The sequence below is a fragment of the Ranitomeya variabilis genome, chromosome 4 (assembly GCF_051348905.1).
Source record: "Ranitomeya variabilis isolate aRanVar5 chromosome 4, aRanVar5.hap1, whole genome shotgun sequence".
In the NCBI taxonomy this organism is placed as follows: Eukaryota; Metazoa; Chordata; class Amphibia; order Anura; family Dendrobatidae; genus Ranitomeya; species Ranitomeya variabilis.
This window is the reverse complement of record NC_135235.1, coordinates 724,594,754-724,617,491: the sequence shown is the minus strand read 5'-3', so window position 1 is coordinate 724,617,491 and position 22,738 is coordinate 724,594,754. Positions and strand designations below refer to the sequence as shown.

The following is a 22,738-nucleotide window of genomic DNA, read 5'->3' as shown; positions in this document are numbered from 1 at the left end:
TGCACATTTAATGCTGTTGATCATAAAAGCGAAGTTTGGCCAGAAACACTGGACCTGGTCTTGTTGGGACCATATGAGATATCAGGGATCTAGGAAGCCAACAGCATCATTACCCTCCGCTTTCTCTTACAGGCCCATCATAATATCTTGTCAGCACATTCTACGTACGTTGTTATTTGGCTTTGAAGTCTACAGACCTGGGCAGGTAACGGTCAGCTTGTTCTAATCCCTGGGGGTAGGTGGATCCTGTGTAAGAAGGTGGCAGGGACCCTCGTGTGCCTTCTCTCTCCTGGACTCTGTCCGCACGGTCACATGTGGCACCTCACTGTGTGATGTGATGTAATGTTTATATACATACAGTGTATATATATACCCGCAGGCACAGCGCGAAACGGCCGTCGTCCCTAGTCTCCCCTGCTCACACGAGCTTCGGCTCTGTCGTTTCCGGCCATGAATTTTATCTGGATATGTTACCAATAAAGGATTGAATCTAGTGAAGACTGGTGAGTGCCCTTATTTTTCTCACATATGGATATATATATATATATATATATATATATATATATATATATATATATATATATATATATATATATTTATATATATTTACTCAAAGGGTTAGGTAATGTTTATAGGATTGGGGCTAGAATAGGATATAGGACCTCAATGTAGACTTTAAACTATAAACTGAATACACTTAGGCCCATGGGCCTCAATGTAGACTTTAAATTACATACAGCTATATAAGATAACGTTCTGTCATTGGAACTGTGTTGTTGAAAATCTGGTATTCTTTGTATTTTTTATATTTGGGAATACTTCACTTTAGTAGTATGTTCCTAATTTTATTGTGTACATTTTTTGTCCAGGTACTGTTGCTGTCAAATATGATGGAAGATCCCAAGTGGAGAGACATTCGACATGGAGGAACTAAATTAATCCTAGTAATAATCATGTTATTATAATTATTTGTAAACAATATATATTTTGATCTAGATATACAAATATAGTGTCATGCACGTGGATGGTGGGAGGCCAATTAATAAATTATATAAAAATATTATTTGGTCTTTTCTTATTATTATTGACAATGTGGCCGTAAGGGGCTGTGTGCAATATGCTCATTGGTGAACCTTAAACCACAAGTGTTTACATTAGCCAGGACTATTGTGCTACTGCTTTGCAGATGTCTTGAATGGGGGCGCCTGACCCGGAGGGGTGGGGGGCACCCTTTAGACACTGTATGAGTGCCAGGTGAGGATCTGAATCAAGATACTCTCTGGTAGCTCAAGGTAGGATTAGGCACATTTCTCATTAGTCTATATGGCATATAAGCTGTTTCAGTGAATTCTAAAAGTGGTAAAATGGAATGTACCATGAGCTTTATAAATAAATACCTAACTTTTTATATGTTTTTGAGGCATGTATAGATTGCCACTATTAGTCTGAGTTTTATATATAATGGTGCCCTTCTAATATCAACTTAATGGCATTATAGTTTATATACTGTGGCCAGAATAATGCTGTAAGGTCACGTAGTGATCACCAATAACATCGTCATTATCGGCGCTACGGCGCATGCGCAGTAAGTCATGAAGGCATCTGATTCCATTACCAAGATGGAGACTTTGAGCGCTACTGCGCAGGCGCAATACGCTTTTGGAAATCAGCGGTTTTCATTGGCTTCTTACCTACCACGTGATCATGACTCATAGAGAAGCACTAGGACATGCGCAGCAGCCGTCCTGGGACGCCGACAATATGCTGCCTACTCCATGAACGCTATGTCTCCCCAAGGGTATGTTAAATTATTAAATGGATGGTCCCTGTATTAGGGAGTTGTCCTATGTAGTTTTAATGGTACACTGCTGGCACTTAAACACTTTATGATGTAAAGTAATCATCTGTAAATTTATGAAGTTCACTGATTGGCTGCACTTACGGGATGATAGGGACATGTCCCTCTATATATATGTTGTAATAAGGTATGTTTGTTGCTTGAGAAAGGCTCAGTTAGAGCCGAAACGTTGCGTGGAGATGTGGGCTCAATAAAGACCTGCAAATTGTCTTTAAGAACATGGAGTGCTGCCTGTTTTTGTGATATATATGGACTGAGAGCAACCAAGGGACGGGTTGTCTGGGCTTTGCACCCGAATAGGATATAGGATAGGCTAGAACTGTTGTGGGGCTAGAATAGAGGGGGGCACAGTAGTGATAGATGATATCAAAGAATAGAGCAGGAGGTAGGCAGCACAGGGGTTAACTAAAGGAGAGGTACAGCAAGGAGCAGGGAAGTATAATCAGGATAATTCCTGATTAGAGACAGACACGGGCAGCCTTGCCAAGGGCAGGGTGCATGCAGTGTATGAGACAGCTACAGGTCATCGGGGTAAAGCTGCAGATGGCAATAAGGGGCCCCAGGCTGGAGTATAGTACAGTCAGGCATCAGCTCAATAGGATCACATCAGGGCGGTTCTGGGGTCTACAACTGGGGCGGAAGTCAGTAAGATGGAACTCCTGGCACCTTTGCAAGATGGAATCGGACAAGGGGCTGACAGGGAGCTGGTGATGCAGGAAGTACAGAAGGGACACGGATTGTCCGCAGAAATAGCATGGATTGCCGGGAGAGAAGAGGTTATAGAGGAAATGGAGTCTGGGCAAAAGTGATGGGTGCCCATGTTATCAGTAAAGTTGAATTGTTTGAAAAGGACTGTGACGCTGCAGTGTTTTATGGAACCTGGAATCCTGAAGCTGGAGTGAAGGAAACCGAGGGAAATGAAATGAGTTCTCTGCTGCACACATCACACACAGCAGAAAGGACTTTGTATTTCATCTGCGGGGCGCCAGGGTGTGGAAACACTACAGCTCGTTGCCACGACTACCACCCTGGCCGCCTTACACTTGCAGGTTGTAAGCGCTGTACAAAAGGGTTTTCACAATTTCACAAAGCCATTTAAACATTTTCGGATGGAGGAGAATGTTATGCTCTACCCGCAAAATGGGGATCACATGATTGTGCCATGTCCGAACTACACCATTGATAAAGCAGCCACAGCCCGTGACTGAGAAGAAACTGTGACTTTTCAGCATTTAGTGGTTACTACTCACCTGGGTATTCATATGTAGGAGTCTCCTCTTTACACCGCTCATCACCCCTCACATATGTCTCTGTAGTATTAACATGGGTCAGATCTTCACCCTGAAATAAATATTGTAAAAGTCACAGACAGATGTAGAAGTCACATCTATGATCAGCTCTAATCCTGCCATCTCCACCGTTCTCATGAAACCAGTATGAAACATGTAATACTGGTGGATAAAACAAGACTGAGCACAAGACCTTCACCACCGTCTACACATCATAGGAGAGATCTCACGACACCTTCTCTCCATCTACCTGATGGTTCTGAGAGACGCTGGGATCTTCTTGTTTACAGTCCTGTGGAAGAAGAGGACGGGGACATCTCTCAGGTGTTGTCATCTTACTGGATAGATCTGGAGGAAACACATACAGGGACTGAATTAATTCCTTACATAAAGATAATTATAGGCTGTGTGTATTTAATCCTATTACCTGGTGATGTGAGGGGCTGGGGAACCTCCATCATGACGTCCTTGTACAGATCTTTGTGTCCTTCTAAATATTCCCACTCCTCCATGGAGAAATAGACAGCGACATCCTGACACCTTATAGGAACCTGACACATACAATGATACCGTCATCACACCGATCCCTTCATAGTTTTACTGTATAATGTCCCAGCATTCCCAGCAGTGTCACCTCTCCAGTCAGCAGCTCAATCATCTTGTAGGTGAGTTCTAGGATCTTTTGTTCATTGATGTCCTCATGTATCAGTGGGTGAGGAGGAGGCTTTGTGATTGGGCTCAGGGGTCTTTCCCATCCCTCAGACACAGGGACCCGACAGCGCTCATTAGAATTTTTTTTCACTACTGTGTAATCCTGATTAAGGAGAGACACATTAATAAATGTCACTACAGACATTTCCAGATTCCTCACCTCTTGAGTTCTGTCCAACAGTTTTATTGCCATAAATAAGAATGATGTAATGTGACGCTATCAAAATCTCTCACCTCTCCAGTAAGACGGAAGAGGATCTCTAGGGTGAGGTGTAATATCCTCTCGGCCATCTTGTCCCTCTTCATATCCATTCTTGATGGGTAGATAAGAAAAATCCTCTTAATATAGAAGATGTCTACTGAAAAGATCGGATATTGTAGGGACCTGAATAGGAAGACGATGAGAGGATGAATCATTACAAAGAATTCTGTGTAATAATAAAATTACTGGAGATAACAAGGGAAACATTTCAGAAGACAGAATCTGTAGATGTTGTATTCTCTAGTCTTGTATGGACTGGAACATAAGCTGAATTACTGAGTAAGAAATCTCCTCCATGCAACCAATCACTGGCTATGTTACTCACTGCTTCGGCAACTAATTTGCTGTAGGAATCACAAGTTCGTTGGGACAGACCAGAAAATACAGAGTCTGGCGGGGACCCAAGCAGCAATTACCGTATTTTTCGGACTACAAGATGCACTTTTTCCCAAAAAATTTTTGGGTGGAAAATGGGGGTGCGTCTTCTATTCGGACTATACTTACAATTAGTGTGATGGCAGCAGGAGTCGGGTGATTCTACAGTGGTCCGACACTGCAGCGAGATCCCACTCCCTTCCTAGGCTGGTGCGGCAGTATTCGGTGGTGTGCAGTGGTGTGGGGCCCGCCAACATTTTTGGAAAGCCCGGAGCACTGCACATCCACACTGCTGCCATGCGGTAGCCTCTGGTAAAATGGCCTCTGGGAAAATGGCCACCGGATTGGCACATGCACACATTGAAATATCGGGAGATGAGATCTTGGAGCCGAGATCTCAATTTGCAGTGGCATTTTCCCAGAGGCCATTTTACTGGAGACCACTGCATCGCAGCAGTGGGGGTGTGTGGGGCTCAAGGGCTTTCAAAAAATGACAGCGTAGCCCCTGCAACCCTGAGCACTGACGAACCTGCCGCATCAGCCTGGGATGGGATTTCCCAGAGGCCACTGCTTCACAGCAATGGATGTGCGGGTGCTCCGGGCTTTCAGAAAATGTTGGAGGAGCCACCGCACCACGAGAATCACAGAACCTACCGCATCAGTCTGCGATAGGAGTCATACCACTGGCGGACCACCGAACACCCCCTGTGACCACCCTCCACCAGCGCTACTGATTTCCCACAGTAAACTGAATTCGGACTGTATGACGCACCACCATTTGACACATTTTTTTTCCCTATTTTCCTTCTGTAAATTTGGGGTGCGTCTTATGGTCCGGTGTATCTTATAGTCCGAAAAATATGGTATATTTTTATTATTTTACAACATTGTTTTTTCTCTGACATCTACTAATAAAACCTATATATTTAGGCCACAGACAACAAGCAGTTTGTTCCTCGGAGTCAATGTAGAGAGTACGAAAGGCTAGCACTCGACTATTAAGGGTATGACGGTGCAAGTGAATGGAACCATAGTCCCATCAAACATACAGATATATAATCACTGCACACGTACTATGGAAGATGCTTGATGCAGGTGAACAAGTTTATTGAAACAATTGTTGCAGTAAGGTAAAGCGGAGAAGCGATAGGCGTAAATGACGTTTTGGCCAACTCGTGGCCTTGATCACATTATCGCTGAAACAAATGACACAAAAAAAAACAATGAATAACTATATACAGAACAGAAGGATATTTACATATATACAATTCTAGAAAACATGTCAAAAACCATAGTCAGAATAAAACATACGATGCCAATGCTCATACACCTAACAGGTATGATATAAGGACGAAAAATAGAAGAACTAGGAGGACTGGAGGTAGATATGGCGTGCATTGGAGCTAGAGGATAAGACGATAAAAATAATGTAACATACCCTAGTGAGAAGTTCCTTGTTTACTGCTGCACTACAGTGTTACTAAGGGTATCAGCCAGAGATAAAGGAATAAGATAGTCCTATAAAGAATGATGGAACATAATGAGTAGTGATTCGGAGTAAGTGGCCATGGTATAGTAATATGAATCAAAACAAGGAAGCTATAACGTACTTGCCGACCTATACTTTTGCTGCTACTCATAAACGTAAACGTATGATGAACCGATTGTCGTCGTATAGTGGAGCATACATGCACATTTTGCTGTAAGAACAGACAAGGGTGAGATATCTGTTAGGTCCGTAGTAGATGGGTGGTGGGTAAAGTGGACCAAGGTATACTTGCCAGTTGAATGCTTTTGTTTCAAAAAGTGTACCAGGCCGGTCGTCGTAATATGAGGCACACATATAGGTATGGCTATGGGGATATACAAATATATAGTGAAATGAATCTATAGGTTAAGTCCATATAAAGTCAGAACAAAGAACCATACTATACTTGCCAATTTGATTTTAATGCTGTACAATCTATAGTACACCGGATGCCCCCAACATGTGGATAGTGCACGTAAATATAGCTGTGGGAACAGACATATACAGGGTAAGTAGGTTGTCAGATAGGCCTATAATAGGTAATTGTATGTTTTGTACGCTACCTGTCAGTATGCAGACCCAGTCCTGGCCCAACTATACGGGTCCCGTGTTCTAGATTCAATAGGAGCTGTGGTGCACGGAGGTTTAGCTGTGGAAGAAAATGATAAAAGGGTGGAGTGTAATAGGTGTCCCAAGTAACTTATCTGGTAGATGAAGTCTCACAGCCGCAGTCCGCTGGTAGCGTTCGTGGTTGAGGGGGCGGTGTTGGTGGCCAAGTGATAGATGCAGACACAAACAGTGTCTTTGCTGAGGAACGGCTGCCATGTTTATTCTGGCAGCACTGTATAAAGCCCCGGCCGGTCAGGTGACCGGATGTGATCCGGGACGCCCACGCCTGCGCCGTCAGTATGGAGCCCGGGGAGGTAGGGAGCCCGGCAGAGCCGACGCATGCGCTGTGCACAGAAGACCTGTGCGCGCCTGCTCACAGTGCAGAGGGGGACGCCAGCGTCTGTGGTAAAGCAGGGGCCGCAAGATGGCGCTCGCGCATGCGCAATGCATGTTGTGGGTTGGAACATCGCTAGAGCTGAATGGATGTACGACGCAACAGCGTTGTGAAATAGTGACGTGGGTGTGCGCTCAGAGTACCTATACTGCACTAAAGCAGACAAGAAAGGGGACGCATCAGCGTTACTAAAGGGAGGTGCTAAAAGGCCAAATGTGCCATGCTATTGTATAAGGTGCTGATTCTTAGAAAACTCTGCAGATACATAATGCATACCCCATTTTTATCTCAAAGAAATTTTCATTTCATTTCAGTTTCCCTCATTGATTTTCTCTTATTTTCCCTTATAGCCTTTACTTTTATTTCATTTTACTCCATTATTTTCCATTATTTCTTATTTTCTTTATTTTCAGTTTGGACTCCTACCATTTATGTATAAATTTATATATATGCATTATGTATCTGCAGAGTTTTCTAAGAATCAGCACCTTATATTCCAGGGCTCGTCTGGAACGGAGACTATTGCGGTGGAGTACGTTACTTATGGTATTGACTGAAACCAATGTCCCCACTGCCATGAGATCTTCCCAGAGCTCCTTCCTTGTTGTCCTTGTGTTAGCCTTGACTCTTCGGACAAGCCTGGCCTCGGCACAGGAGGAAACTTTCAAAGGCTGTCCAGGCCGTGGAAGGCTAACAGTAGTTCCATAAGCCTTCCACTTCCGGATGATGCTCCCAACAGTGGAGACAGGTAGGCCCAACTCCTTGGAAAGGGTTTTGTACCCCTTGCCAGCCTTGTGACCCTCCACGATCTTGTCTCTGATGGCCTTGGAATGCTCCTTTGTCTTTCCCATGTTGACCATGTATGAGTGCTGTTCACAAGTTTGGGGAGGGTCTTAAATAGTCAGAAAAGGCTGGAAAAAGAGATAATTAATGCAAACATGTGAAGCTCATTGTTCTTTGTGCCTGAACTACTTCTTAATACTTTAGGGGAACCAAACAGAATTCTGGGGGGTTGAGGGGTTGAATAATAAATGACCCTCTGAAAAAACTTTTCACAATTTAAAAAAAAAAATAAACAAAGAAATAACATTCTTTTTTGCTGCAGTGCATTTCACACTTCCAGGCTGATCTACAGTCCAAATGTCACAATGCCAAGTTAATTCCAAATGTGTAAACCTGCTAAATCTGCAGGGGGTTGAATACTACTTGTAGGCACTGTAGTTATTCATTGTTCTTTTTTGTGTCATTTGTTTCAGCGATAATGTGATCAAGGCCACGAGTTGGCCGAAACGTCATTTACGCCTATCGCTTCTCCGCTTTGCCTTACTGCAACAATTGTTTCAATAAACTTGTTCACCTGCATCAAGCATCTTCCATAGTACGTGTGCAGTGATTATATATCTGTATGTTCCTCGGAGTCAGCAGCTGAATACGTTTCTCATAGACTCATCTTCCATAATGCTAATTCTCGTCTCATTTACAGACGCTGAAATCGGCATTAGCAATACTGCAGGAGATATTCATTACACGTGACAGGAGAAATAACGACTTCATGATGAGGACGACATCTCCATCTTCTACTGCGGCTCTAGAAACAGATTTGTCCAGAGTCCGTCACTGACTCCATCCCCACCGGCCGTCTATATGAAGGTTTCCCGTCTTCCCCGCACTGTAATCTTCTATCACGTCAGATCTCATGTCTGATTCACACACATAAGTTCGAGGCTTTTATAAAAGCTTTTTTGTTTTCAAAAACACCATGGTCAGAAATTACCATATTTTTTGTATTATAAGACACACTGGACCATAAGACGCACCTAGGTTTTAAATTTTATATATGCGGCTCTGGCAAAAATTAAGAGACCACTGCAAAATTTTTCAGTTTCTCTGATTTTTCTCTTTATAGGTATGTTTTTTTGAGTTAAATGTACACTGTTGTTTAATTTTATAAAGTAGTGACAACATGTCTCCGAAATTTAAAGCTAAAAATGTTGTACTTATTTTCAGCAAATGAGAAATTGACAAAATAAGAAAAAAGAAACAGTGCATTCAGACCTCAAATAATGCAAAGAAAACAAGTTCTTATTCACGTAGAAACAACAATACTAATATTTTAACTCAGGAAGAGTTCAGAAATGAATATTTGGTGGAATAACCATTATTTTTAATCACAGTTTTCATGCGTCTTGGCATGCTTTCCCACTGCTTTTGGGTGACCTTATACCACTTCTGGAACAAAAATTTAAGCAGTTCTTCTTTGTTTGATGGCTTGTGACTATCCATCTTCCTCTTGATTACATTCCAGAGGTTTTCAATGGGGCTCAGGTCTGGAGATTGGGCTGGTCATGACAGGGTCTTGATGTGGTGCTCCTTCATCAACACATTGATTGACCTAGCTGTATGGCATGGGGCATTTTCCTGCTGAAAAAAACAGCTCCCAGAGTAAGGGAGCATTGCCTGAGCAGAAGGAAGCAAGTGGTTTTCAAGGATAACCTTGTATGCGGCTTGATTCATACTTCCTTCGCAAAGATTAACCTGCCCAATTCCAGCCTTGCTGAAGCATCCCCAGATCATTACCGATCCTCCACCAAATGTCACAGTGGGTGCAAGACACTGTGGCTTGTACGCCTCTCCAGGTCTCCGTCTATCCGTTAGATGACCAGGCGTTGGGCAAAGCTGAAAATTAGACGCATCAGAGAAGATTACCTTACTCCAGTCCTCTATGGTCCAATCCTTAGGGTCTTTGGCAAACTTCAGCCTGGTTCTCCTTTGCTTCTCAATGATGAAAGGCTTTTTTCTAGCTTTACATGACTTGAGGCCTGCCTCTAGGAGTCTGTTATGAACTGTTCTTGCCGTACACTTCACCCCAGCTGCCATTTGCCATTCCTTTTGTAGGTCACTTGATGTCATCCTGGGGTTGTTGAGTGACATTCGAATAAGAGGACGGTCATCCCGGTCAGTGGAGAGTCGCTTTCACCCTCTGCCGGTCTGTAGCTTTGTTGTCCCCAATGTCTGCTGCTTGACCTTGTTGTAATGGACTACAGTCCGTCTAATAGTAAAGCCAGAATTGAGCCCATCTTTTCTTCACTCAAGACTTTTCAACTCCTTTGACATGGTTACAAATTGTTTTTTCATTCAAATTAATTTTGGACTATTTCTAGCACTTATTTGGTCATCCAGCTTGTGCTATTGCAAGAGGATTGTGTTTTTTATACTTTCCCTCTTTAAATAAGATTTGGTTCAGGTGATCACCAAATCAGAAGCACATTAAGGAGAATGAGGTGTACTTTGGTTGGAATTGAACTGACCCTGGAATGGAATGGCTATCAGACATGTAGAGATGGTGATTTTTAGAAAACTGTGCAGTGGTCTCTTATTTTTTGCCAGAGCTGTATATGTGCTAATCCTGATATAAGTGGCTCCAATCAGGTATATATAACATCTATCATGGTATGTATGTCCTCATTCAGTTATATATGGCCACCAATCCAGGTATACGTGCCCCCCCATTGAGTATACATGGCCCCTTATCCTGGTGTATATGGCCCCCACCCCCATCCTGGTTTACATGGTTAACCATCCTGGTATATATGGCTGGCCCCTATCCCGGTATACATGGCACCCCATCCTGGTTTACATGGCCACCATCCCCATCCTAGTATACATGGCCCCCATCTCTATCATAGTATACATGGCCCCTATCCCCAACCTGATATACATGGCCACCATCCCCAACCTCATATACATGGCCACTATCCTCATTTTGGTAAACATGGCTCTCATCATTAACATGGTATAGATGCCACCCAATCCTGGTAAACATGGCCCTACCACGCTGCTCACATAAAAAAATAAACAATTTTACTCACCTTCCCTCTGCTCAGCGCCATGTTTGATTCCATCAGCTGATTTCAGAGTGAAAGCAGCGCACAACGTGTAAGTAGCCTCCACACGCCGAGGTCAGCTTCCAGAATATTCACTGCTCCCCACGCCCATATTTTTGGGCGTGGTGAGCAGTGAAAATTCATTTTCTTTAATAGTGGTTGGGCGATCATGTGTGCCCGCTATTAAAGAGGATGAATATTCACTGCTCCACAGGCCCAGTGAGAGGGACTATGGGCGTGGGGAGCAGTGAATATTCATGTTCTTTAGCAGTGGGCAAACGTGTTAGCAACAGTTGCTGGCTCCTGCCTCCTGTAACCTGCTCCTCCGTCTCTGCCACTTCCCCCTTGCCCATAGCCACTATAAGGTACATCTGGGCTATAAGACGCACCCTTTTCTCTAAAATTTTGGAGGGAAAAAGTGCGTCTTATTGTCCAAAAATTATGGTACTTGACACCAAAGTCTCCATATACAGTGCTTTATGGGGTTTATTTCTGGCCTTTGGCTTTCCTACATTAGAAGAAAAACACCAGAATAAAGCAAATATTAAAATGTTTAAAAAAGAAAATAGACACCAACAATTCTTGGAAGAAGAAAAAAAAACATAAAAAAAAGCAGAAGACACATTCTATTATTTTTAACACACTAAACATTTGTTTTTAAATTAACTCTTTTGGACCCCAGAACATAGATGTACACCGCAGGGACAGAACAGGTGCGGCTGCAACAAAAACCCTGGCAGTTTAGGGGAGGGTGACTATATGAAAATAGTCGTGCGTTCAGGCTTCCACTAAGTGCGCCTAGTGGATCCTGTGCCTCGCGCAGGTATTGTCAACCCACAGGCTATTAACCTAAATGTGACCCGACTAAGGTGCTCTGCACACTACAGGGTATGGGTGTGTGGCATATATATGCACGCATGTAAATTGTGTAAACCACATACACTGGTAGGGCCGGCTGGGGACTCACCAGGATCCAAAGGCGTTGTGGATGTGGTGCTGCTTTATATGTTGCTGCCTGAAAAGATCTGTGGTGGCGGTCCTGGTGTTCAGATGGCAGGAAGGCGGACTAGTGGCAGCCGCGGCACAGCAGGAATGCAAAGAAGCTGCGTAGAGCCAAGGAGAGCCCCGGTCAGTGGCGTCCCTGGATACTAGCGGTAACCCTGATGAAGAAGGACGCCACTCCTTCGAAACGTATCGGATACCCTCAGGGTCTCAGCACCGCTCCGTAGTTCCTGTGACATCACACGCCAGGCTTTCCCACCGGCCACTCTTCCCCCGCTCTTATCCACGGACACCAGTGGAAGTCCGACATTGGTACAGACTTGCGAACTGAACAATGGGACAGCGCTATAAAAAACACATACCAGTCAAACATATCAATAGAGTTCCATGAGTCCTACTTTAAAACAATGACAAGATGGTATCTAACGCCCATCAGATTGTCACATATAAACCAGGAACACTCTCCCTTATGTTGGAGAGACTGTGGACAACAGGGTAATCTCTTTTACTTATATTGGGGTTGTCCGATAATAAAAAATCTCTGGTTCCAGGTATCGCGCCATATTAACTCCTTTTCTGAAATGTTGTGATCACCCCTCAAAGGGCGCTTCTTTCCCTTGACATGGAGCAATTTGACCCCTCGGTTAGATATGTCATCATACAGATCCTCCTAGTTGTCAAAAATGCATTGGCATTCTGGTGGAAAAAAAAACGAAACATCCAAATTCTCAGATAATTTGGACAAAATTCACCAACATAGCGCTCTGGAATGGAGATTTGCGGCTAACAATAGCAGTGTTTATAAATATTCTAAGAAATGGAAGATCTGGAACAGCAAATATAAGGTTTAAAATTGCCATTTTGTGCCTCTTTCCTCGGAATTGTATACTTTTAAGTATAAAATCTACATACAACATTCTTCAAATTGCAAATCAGTGTTTGTTAGAGACTGTTATTAGGGTTCTCTAATTTTATTGATCCCTTCCTCTGTCCACTGTTAACCCTTCCCTTCCCCACCCTCATTTCCCTAATCCCAGTTTTTAATACAAAACCTAATAAAAGTATTTTAAAAAGAAAACTGAAAATATGGGACTAGTGTATGCAATATTACTGTGCAAAAAGGGAAATAATAAAAGTGCAGATGTGCTGCTAAGTGCTAAACTGATAATTATCCCAATTGTAAAAGATGTTTTTTTGCTGTTATTGTGAACAGTTAAGCAAATTAAAGATTAAATGACGTCTAAAAGGCCTAAAGTTAAAGATGACACATTTCCTTTGTATTTTAGGCAAATATACACTCACCGGCCACTTTATTAGGTACACCATGCTAGTAACGGGTTGGACCCCCTTTTGCCTTCAGAACTGCCTCAATTCTTCGTGGCATAGATTCACAAGGTGCTGGAAGCATTCCTCAGAGATTTTGGTCCATATTGACATGATGGCATCACACAGTTGCCACAGATTTGTCGGCTGCACATCCCAAAGATGCTCCATACAAGGCAGGATGGATCCATGAATAGAAAGAAGTAGTAAGCCAGCTCACCATTGATGACTGCAGGTGCACGGAACTCCGTTTGCAGAAAACCAAATGTAGTCCAAAGAAAGAAGATTGAGATCCAGCTCCTTAAAATCCAAATTTTAATGAAGTCCTTGATAAAATACAGACAGGTAACTGTGCTCCCTCCGGTAAGTTATTCCCAAATGTGAGAAGCCAACGGCAACGCGTTTCGATCCGAAGATCTTTTTCAAAGCCATACCTATATCTGAATGTGTTTCCCTATATAGAGAGATCCACCTATCAGATTGAACTATAGGATCACATGACATAACTTAAGGTCCTAATAAAAACATTAATAACAAACGAATTTGTATGTGCAATTAAAAAATTCATTTTATGTTTAACAGTAATGCAACATAGTTTCAGTGCGTTTATTTAATCCCATCGGGTATCTGGTATTTAAATGGAAAATCCAATACGCCTCCCGTGTTAGGAGACGTCTTCTCATGTCTCCACCCCGCCGAGGTATATGCACCTGTTCTATGGCCTGAACCTGAAAATTAGCGGTATTTCGTGCATGACAGGTTACAAAATGTCTAGATGCTGCTGACATATTTCTGCTACTACTTGTAATATTGATAATGTCATGCAAATGTTCCCTAATACGGGTTTTAAGTTTTCTAGACGTGCAGCCCACATATGACATGTTGCATTCCTTGCAGTAAATTTTATACACCAAATTGGTGGAATTACAGTTGATATATTGTTTAATGATGAAATTAATTGTCCCTTCTGCATTTTGAAAAGTTTTCGCTATCAATGCATGTTTGCACGTGCTGCAATTGTTGGTACCACATCTAAAAAAACCGGGGTAATTTAACCATGTTTTTTTCTGTCCCATATTTTGAGAGTGATATAGACTGGGAGATATTTGGCTACCTATGGTCGGGGCCCGTCTTGATACTATGTTAATACCAGATTTTAAAATGTCATTGAGATATTGATCTTCATGAAGGATAGGCAAGTATGTATAAATAATATTTTTAATTTTATTGAATTGCGGACTGTATTGAAAACATATATATGGCTTTTTTGCCTGATCCAGATCTATTTTCCTATCTGAAGTTATTAATTCATTTCGATTCTTTTTATCTACTATTTTCTTTGCTCTGCTGATTGCCCAATTTGGATATTTTCGATTTTTTAGTTTATCTTCAACCTGCCTAAATTCTCCCTGAAGATCTGCCTGCATAGAGCAATTCCTTTTAATTCTGGTGAACTCACCCACCGGAATTGCTCTAATCGTATGCTTGCTATGGCTACTATCAGCATGCAAAATGGTGTTACCACTAACTGGTTTGTGATAAGTTTTTGTTGTGATATTGAAATCAGTGGATCCATTGAGTTCTAAGTCCAAAAAAGAAATTTTTGTCCTATCAAATTTATATGTGAACCTGATATTATATTGGTTATCATTGAGATAATTTACGAAGTGTGGTATGGCAGACACATCACCCCCCCATATAATGAGGGTATCGTCTATGTATCTGCCATACCACACCATGCAGTCTAAATAGGGATTGGCCACCGAAAAAACATATTGCATCTCCCAAAACGACATGACCAAATTAGCCAGTGAAGGTGAATATTTGGCACCCATGGCCACTCCTGTTTTTTGCATATAGAACTGGCCATCAAAGGAAAAAAAGTTATTGGTTAGCAGAAATTGTATTACCGTCAACAAATAGTTAATTAGATCCATGGAGTAATCACTAAATTTTACCAGATGGTATTGTATTGCTGAGAGCGCTACATTATGAGGGATGCATGTGTACAAGGAGATGACATCGCAACAGACCCATGAGTAGTTGCTATTCCATTTTTTACTATCCATAACCCGCAATACCTCCTTAGAGTCTTGTATATATCCCGGAGTTCGTTTTACTAATGGTTGAAGGAGAGAGTCAACCCATTGACAGAGTTTTTCGTTGCATGAACCAACTCCCGATACTATTGGTCGCATAGGGGGAATTCCTTCTTTTTTATGAATTTTGGGTACCCCATATATGATAGGGAGAATAGGATTTTCTACCTTAATATAATCTATTTGTTTTTTAGTTAATACCCCTAGACTCTGTCCCTCCTTGATAATTAAATCCCTCTTCAGGATAATAGAACTGGATGGGTTGGATTTTAATTTATCATATGTATCTGGATCAGACAACAGTTCCATCATTTTATTTTGGTAGTCTGATGCATTTAATACTACTACCACCCCTCCTTTATCTGACATCTTTATAATAATGTCTGTCATATCTTTCAGTTCTTTTAATGCGTTCTGAAGTCTATTGGATACATGACTCCGATTTCTTGTAGTGTTATTTTCTTTTTTATTTTCACTGTATAATTGTTTAAACTAAAAAATCGAAAATATCCAAATTGGGCAATCAGCAGAGCAAAGAAAATAGTAGATAAAAAGAATCGAAATGAATTAATAACTTCAGATAGGAAAATAGATCTGGATCAGGCAAAAAAGCCATATATATGTTTTCAATACAGTCCGCAATTCAATAAAATTAAAAATATTATTTATACATACTTGCCTATCCTTCATGAAGATCAATATCTCAATGACATTTTAAAATCTGGTATTAACATAGTATCAAGACGGGCCCCGACCATAGGTAGCCAAATATCTCCCAGTCTATATCACTCTCAAAATATGGGACAGAAAAAAACATGGTTAAATTACCCCGGTTTTTTTAGATGTGGTACCAACAATTGCAGCACGTGCAAACATGCATTGATAGCGAAAACTTTTCAAAATGCAGAAGGGACAATTAATTTCATCATTAAACAATATATCAACTGTAATTCCACCAATTTGGTGTATAAAATTTACTGCAAGGAATGCAACATGTCATATGTGGGCTGCACGTCTAGAAAACTTAAAACCCGTATTAGGGAACATTTGCATGACATTATCAATATTACAAGTAGTAGCAGAAATATGTCAGCAGCATCTAGACATTTTGTAACCTGTCATGCACGAAATACCGCTAATTTTCAGGTTCAGGCCATAGAACAGGTGCATATACCTCGGCGGGGTGGAGACATGAGAAGACGTCTCCTAACACGGGAGGCGTATTGGATTTTCCATTTAAATACCAGATACCCGATGGGATTAAATAAACGCACTGAAACTATGTTGCATTACTGTTAAACATAAAATGAATTTTTTAATTGCACATACAAATTCGTTTGTTATTAATGTTTTTATTAGGACCTTAAGTTATGTCATGTGATCCTATAGTTCAATCTGATAGGTGGATCTCTCTATATAGGGAAACACATTCAGATATAGGTATGGCTTTGAAAAAGATCTTCGGATCGAAACGCGTTGCCGTTGGCTTCTCACATTTGGGAATAACTTACCGGAGGGAGCACAGTTACCTGTCTGTATTTTATCAAGGACTTCATTAAAATTTGGATTTTAAGGAGCTGGATCTCAATCTTCTTTCTTAGGATGGATCCATGCTTTCATGTTGTTTACGCCAAATTCTGACCCTACCATCCGAATGTCGCAGCAGAAATTGAGACTCATCAGACCAAGCAACGTTTTTCCAATCTTCTACTGTCCAATTTCGATGAGCTTGTACAAATTGTAGCCTCAGTTTCCTGTTCTTAGCTGAAAGGAGTGGTACCCGGTGTGGTCTTCTGCTGCTGTAGCCCATCTGCCTCAAAGTTCGACGCACTGTGCGTTCAGAGATGCTCTTAGGCCTACCTTGGTTGTAATGGGTGGCGATTTGAGTCACTGTTGCCTTTCTATCAGCTCGAACCAGTCTGCCCATTCTCCTCTGACCTCTGGCATCAACAAGGCATTTCCGCCCACGGAACTGCCGCTCACTGGATTTTTTTTCTTTTTCGGACCATTCTCTGTAAACCCTAGAGATGGTTGTGCGTGAAAATCCCAGCAGATCAGCAGTTTCTGAAATACTCAGACCAGCCCTTCTGGCACCAACAACCATGCCACGTTCAAAGGCACTCAAATCACCTTTCTTCCCCATACTGATGCTCGGTTTGAACTGCAGGAGATTGTCTTGACCATGTCTACATGCCTAAATGCACTGAGTTGCCGCCATGTGATTGGCTGATTAGAAATTAAGTGTTAACAAGAAGTTGGACAGGTGTACCTAATAAAGTGGCCAGTGAGTGTATACCGTATATACTCGAGTATAAGCTGAGATTTTCAGCCCAAATTTTTGGGCTGAAAGTGCCCCTCTCGGCTTATACTCGAATCATGATCGGCGGTGGGGTTGGCGGATGAGGGGGAGAGAGGACTGTCGCATACTCACCTAGTCCCGGCGCTCCTGGCGCTCCCCCTGCCCGTCCCACGGTCTTCGGTGCCGCAGCTCTTCCCCTGTTTAGCGGTCACGTGGGACTGCTCATTAGAGAAATTAATATGGACTCCACTCCCATAGGGGTGGAGCCGCATATTCATTCCTCTAATCAGCGGTAATGGTGACCGCTGACAGAGGAAGAGGCTGCGGCACCCGGAGACCATCTGTCCGGGATAAGGAGCCAGGGATGCCGGGAGCAGGTGAGTATGTCATATTTACCTGTCCACGTTCCACCCACCGGGCGCCGCTCTGTCTTCCGCGTCCTCTTGCTCTGACTGTTCAGGTTAGAAGCGCGATGACGTACTAGTGTGCGCGCCGCCCTCTGCCTGAACAGTCAGTGCGGAGAGACGCCGAGACGGGACGCTGAGGAGCTGCGGGCAGCAAGAGAGGTGAGTGTGTCATTTTTTTTAATTGCAGCAGCATTATATATGGCACACCTTTCTGTGGAGCATCTATAGGACCATACTGAATGGTGCAGAGCATTATATATGGCACAGCTTTCTATGGGGCCATACTTAACGGTGCAGAGCATTATAAATGTCACAGCTTTCTATGGAGCATCTATGGGGCCATAATGAACAGTGCAGAGCATATATGGCACAGCTTTCTATGGAGCATCTATGGGGCCATAATGAACAGTGCAGAGCATTATATATGGCACAGCTTTCTATGGAGCATCTATGGGGCCATAATGAACAGTGCAGAGCATTATATATGGCACAGCTTTCTATGGAGCATATATGGGGCCATAATGAACAGTGCAGAGCATTATATATGGCACAGCTTTCTATGGAGCATCTATGGGACCATAATGAACGGTGCAGAGCATTATATATGGCACAGCTTTCTATGGATCATCTATGGGGCCATAATGAACAGTGCAGAGCATTCTATATGGCACAGCTTTCTATGGAGCATATATGGGGCCATAATGAACAGTGCAGAGCATTCTATATGGCACAGCTTTATGTGGAGCATCTATGGGGCCAAAATGAACTGTGCAGAGCATTATATATGGCACAGCTTTATGTGGAGCATCTATGGGGCCATAATGAACGATGCAGAGCATTATATATGGCACAGCTTTATGTGGAGCATCTATGGGACCATAATGAATGGTATGGAGCATCTATTATTATTTTTGAAATTCACCGGTAGCTGCTGCATTTTCCACCCTAGGCTTATCAATCTGTTTTCCCAGTTTTTTGTGGCAAAATTAGGGGGGTCGGCTTATACTCCGGTCGGCTTATACTCGAGTATATACAGTATATTGGCATTTTTTACATTTTAACCCCTTCATAACCTTGGGATCTTTCGTTTTTCTGTGTTCGTTTTTCACTCCCCTCTTCCCAGAGCCATAACTTTTTTATTTTTCCGTCAATTTGGCCATGTGAGGGCTTATTTTTTGTGGGACGAGTTGTACTTTTGAACGACATCATTGGTTTTACCATGTCGTGTACTACAAAACGGGAAAAAAATTCCACGTGCGGTGAAATTGCAAAAAAAGTGCAATCCCACACTTGTCTTTTGCTTGGCTTTTTTTGAAAGGTTCACTAAATGCTAAAACTGACCTGCCATTATGATTCTCCAGGTCATTACGAGTTCACAGACACCTAACATGGCTAGGTTATTTTTTACCTAAGTGGTGAAAAAAAATTCCAAACTTTGCTAAAAAAAAAAAAATAAATTGCGCCATTTTCTGATACTCGTAGCGTCTCAATTTTTCATGATCTGGGGTCAGTTGAGGGCTTATTTTTTGCGTGCCGAGCTGGCATTTTTAATGATTCCAATTCGGTGCAGATATGTTCTTTTGATCACCTGTTATTGCATTTTAATGCAATGCCATGGCGACCAAAAAAAACATAATTCTGGCGTTTCGATTTTTTTTCTCGTTGCGCCATTTAGCGATCAGGTTAATGCTTTTTTTTATTGATAGATCGGGCGATTCTGAAAGTGGCGATACCAAATATGTGTAGGTTTCATTTTTTTTTTATTGATTTATTTTTATTGGGGCGAAAGTGGGGTGATTTAAACTTTTATATTTTTTTCACATTTTTTTAACTTTTTTTTAAACTTTTGCCATGCTTTAATAGCCTCTATGGGAGGCTAGAAGCTGGCACAGCTGTTCAAAACAGCTGACATGTCCTGGCTTTGATGCGGGCTCACCGCGGAGCCCTGCATCAAAGTAGGGGAGCTGACCTCGGACGTACTATCCCGTCCGAGGTCAGTAAGGGGTTAAAAAGTACAAAAAGGAAAAGTTTGGGCACGCTTGGAGATGTGTGCGCTCAGATAACTTTGACCCAGGTTTCACACCTTAATTAACCTGTTAAGGTACCTTCACATTAAGCGACGCTGCAGCGATACAGACAACGATGCCGATCGCTGCAGCGTCGCTGTTTGGTCGCTGGAGAGCTGTCACACAGACCGCTCTCCAAGGACCAACGATGCCGAAGTCCCCCGGTAACCGGGGTAAACATCGGGTTGCTAAGCGCAGGGCCGCGCTTAGTAACCCGATGTTTACCCTGGTTACCAGTGTAAAATGTAAAAAAACAAACACTACATACTCACCTTCGTGTCCCCCGGCGTCCGCTTCCCTGCACTGACTGAGCGCCGGCCCTAACAGCAGAGCGGTGACGTCACCGCTGTGCTGTACTTTCACTTTCACTTTACGGCCGGCTCTCAGTCAGTGTGGGAAGCGGACGCCGGGGGACGCGAATGTAAGTATGTAGTGTTTGTTTTTTTTACATTTTACACTGGTAACCAGGGTAAACATCGGGTTACTAAGCGCGGCCCTGCGCTTAGTAACCCGATGTTTACCCTGGTTACCAGTGTAAAACATCGCTGGCATCGTTGCTTTTGGTGTCAAACACGACGATACACGCCGATCTGACGACCAAATAAAGTTCTGAACTTTCCTAAACGACCAGCGATATCACAGCAGGATCCTGATCGCTGCTGCCTGTCACACTCAACAATATCGCTAGCCAGGACGCTGCAACGTCACGGATCGCTATCGTTATCGTTTAGTGTGACGGTACCTTTAGAGCTATGGCTTGTTCACTATCATTGTTAGGAAAGGTCAGCTGATGCAAATTTCCCAGCTTTGTAAAAACCCGGCCTCCTCTAACTTTGTGCAGTCATCGGTTCTAAGCAGCTGCCGAGCGCTCTGAAAATGGTGGAGGCCACGAAGCAGGAGAAGGATATAAGAAGATAACAAAGCGTTCTCAAGTTGCCCTTTCCTCAGTTCTAAATGTACTTAAAAAATAGCAGTTAACAGGAACAGTGGAGGTCAAGATAAGGTCTGGAAGACAAAGCAATATATTTCTAATATTAATGCTCCATTATTGGGGAATCTCCACATACCATCACTTGCAGAGCCGCACACCACATATATGGCTGCTCTAGTGATGTGTCGTTCGTGAACGAGCCGACACAAAGAGCCGGCTCCCTGCTGTGAACGATGGGAGCCGGCTCTGCAGCGTGAGTGAACCGAATCTTTTTTTTTTTTTTTTTCCTTGTCTGGCGCCTGCAGCCTATCAGATTCAGCAGCTCAGTGAAGTGTGACTGTGACTCATGTGGGAGGAGCAGACAGGAGAGAGGGAGATGTGAGTCTGTGGAGTGTAAAGAAATGCATGGGAGTCCAGTGAAAATCAGTCCCCAGGAAGGCATTCACCTCACACAGGTACCGCAGCTGTGCAGCCTGTAGCCTCCCATCAGGCCAGGCTTGTGCTGGAGAGGTGGCCATGCTGTTATTATCAGCTCCCTCTAATAACGGCTGCAGTTCTGTGCCATCTCCAATTATCTGACACTCTGCAGCTCTTCTTGTCTTTACACTTTTGCAACCTTTTTAATGCACCCAAAATATCTGCAAATCATGGTGATTAACCCCTTCATGTTGCAGCTATTGTTCTTTTTCTGCCACACCTTTCAGGAGCCTTTGTAAGGGCTTGTTCACACGATCCTTTTTTCGCTGCGGATTTTTCAGGTCCTGATTTGTGAAAACCACAGTGCAAAACCTGCGGTGGTTTTCACTGCGGTTTTCAGTCCTTTTTCTACTGAGGATTCCACTGCGGGTTTCCACCTGCATTTTCCTATTGGTGCAGGTGGAAACCCGCTGCGGAATCCGCAGAAAGAATTGACATGGTACTTCTTTTTTTCCACTGAAAATCCACGCTGATTTTCAAGCCGAAAAAAGGATAGTGGGCACAGCGGATTTCGTTTTCCATAGGGTAACATTGTACTGTACCCTGCATGGAAAACATCTACGGATCCGCAGCTGCAAATCCGCTGCGGATCCGCAGCGAAAACCGCATCGTGTGAACATAGCCTAAGGGCTTGGGGTTTTGTGTTTCTTTTTTTGCAGGACAAGTTTTAGTTCTGAATGAGCCCATTTTACCATATAATGTCCTGAAAAACCAGGAAAAAAAAAGTTCACAGTGAGGTAAAATGAAGGTGGGGAAGCAATTCCACCGTATAGTTTGGGGGATTTGTTTTGCGTAGTTCAGAGTGCACGGTTTCATTCAGGGCCGGACTGGGACTAAAATTCAGCCCTGGCATTTGAAGTTACACAGGCCCACTTGTCACATGGTGACTGTATAATATCTTTGTACACTTGTAGGCAGGGCCGGTTTTAGGCAAAGTGGGGCCCTAGGTAAAGTTTAAAATGGGGCCCCAAATGCTATCATATTGCACATCACACAGAAGCCTTTCTGTTGTATTTACGTGCGCTGAGTTCAGGCCGCTAAACGAGTTTGATCGACAATACGGAAGTTGTTCAACGCTTGTTTCCCGGCCTCTTTCCACCAGCTGAGGAATAATGATGAGACAGAACGATCACTAATAGATCACTAACAGATCACCATACAGTATCATGTTTTCAGCAGCACATCTACAGTTTACACTGGCAATGTGCTGCTGACAACAAGGCT

The 22,738-nt window shown here is 42.9% G+C and overlaps 2 protein-coding genes across 2 annotated transcripts in view; both read right to left on the bottom strand.

The window, feature by feature from the left end:
• The window catches only part of LOC143766675 (uncharacterized), a 28,004-nt gene extending 24,869 nt beyond the window's left edge, over nucleotides 1-3,135 (bottom strand). The window contains exon 1 of the mRNA XM_077254528.1: nucleotides 3,109-3,135. The gene's annotated coding sequence lies outside the window, so the exon portion shown is untranslated. The remainder of the gene's footprint in view (nucleotides 1-3,108) is intronic.
• A 357-nt stretch (nucleotides 3,136-3,492) lies between these two features.
• LOC143766677 (gastrula zinc finger protein XlCGF66.1-like) lies at nucleotides 3,493-21,198 on the bottom strand. The gene is made up of 5 exons (XM_077254530.1): nucleotides 21,174-21,198; nucleotides 11,878-12,257; nucleotides 4,093-4,243; nucleotides 3,782-3,961; nucleotides 3,493-3,698 (listed from the first exon to the last, which is right to left on the bottom strand). The coding sequence occupies exons 3-5, from the start codon at nucleotides 4,168-4,170 to the stop codon at nucleotides 3,531-3,533; spliced, it is 426 nt and encodes a 141-aa protein (XP_077110645.1). The 5' UTR covers nucleotides 4,171-4,243; nucleotides 11,878-12,257; nucleotides 21,174-21,198; the 3' UTR covers nucleotides 3,493-3,530.
• Between the last annotated feature and the right edge of the window lie 1,540 nt (nucleotides 21,199-22,738).

What these genes read in the sequence shown, in the direction of transcription:
- LOC143766677 (XM_077254530.1), bottom strand. Translation starts at nt 4,170, where the DNA reads ATGGATATGAAGAGGGACAAGATGGCCGAGAGGATATTACACCTCACC. An exon ending in TCTTCCGTCTTACTGGAGAG is followed by an intron (nt 3,962 to 4,092) that starts GTGAGAGATTTT and finishes CTCCTTAATCAG; the next exon opens with GATTACACAGTAGTGAAAAA. An exon ending in TTGAGCTGCTGACTGGAGAG is followed by an intron (nt 3,699 to 3,781) that starts GTGACACTGCTG and finishes TGTATGTGTCAG; the next exon opens with GTTCCTATAAGGTGTCAGGA.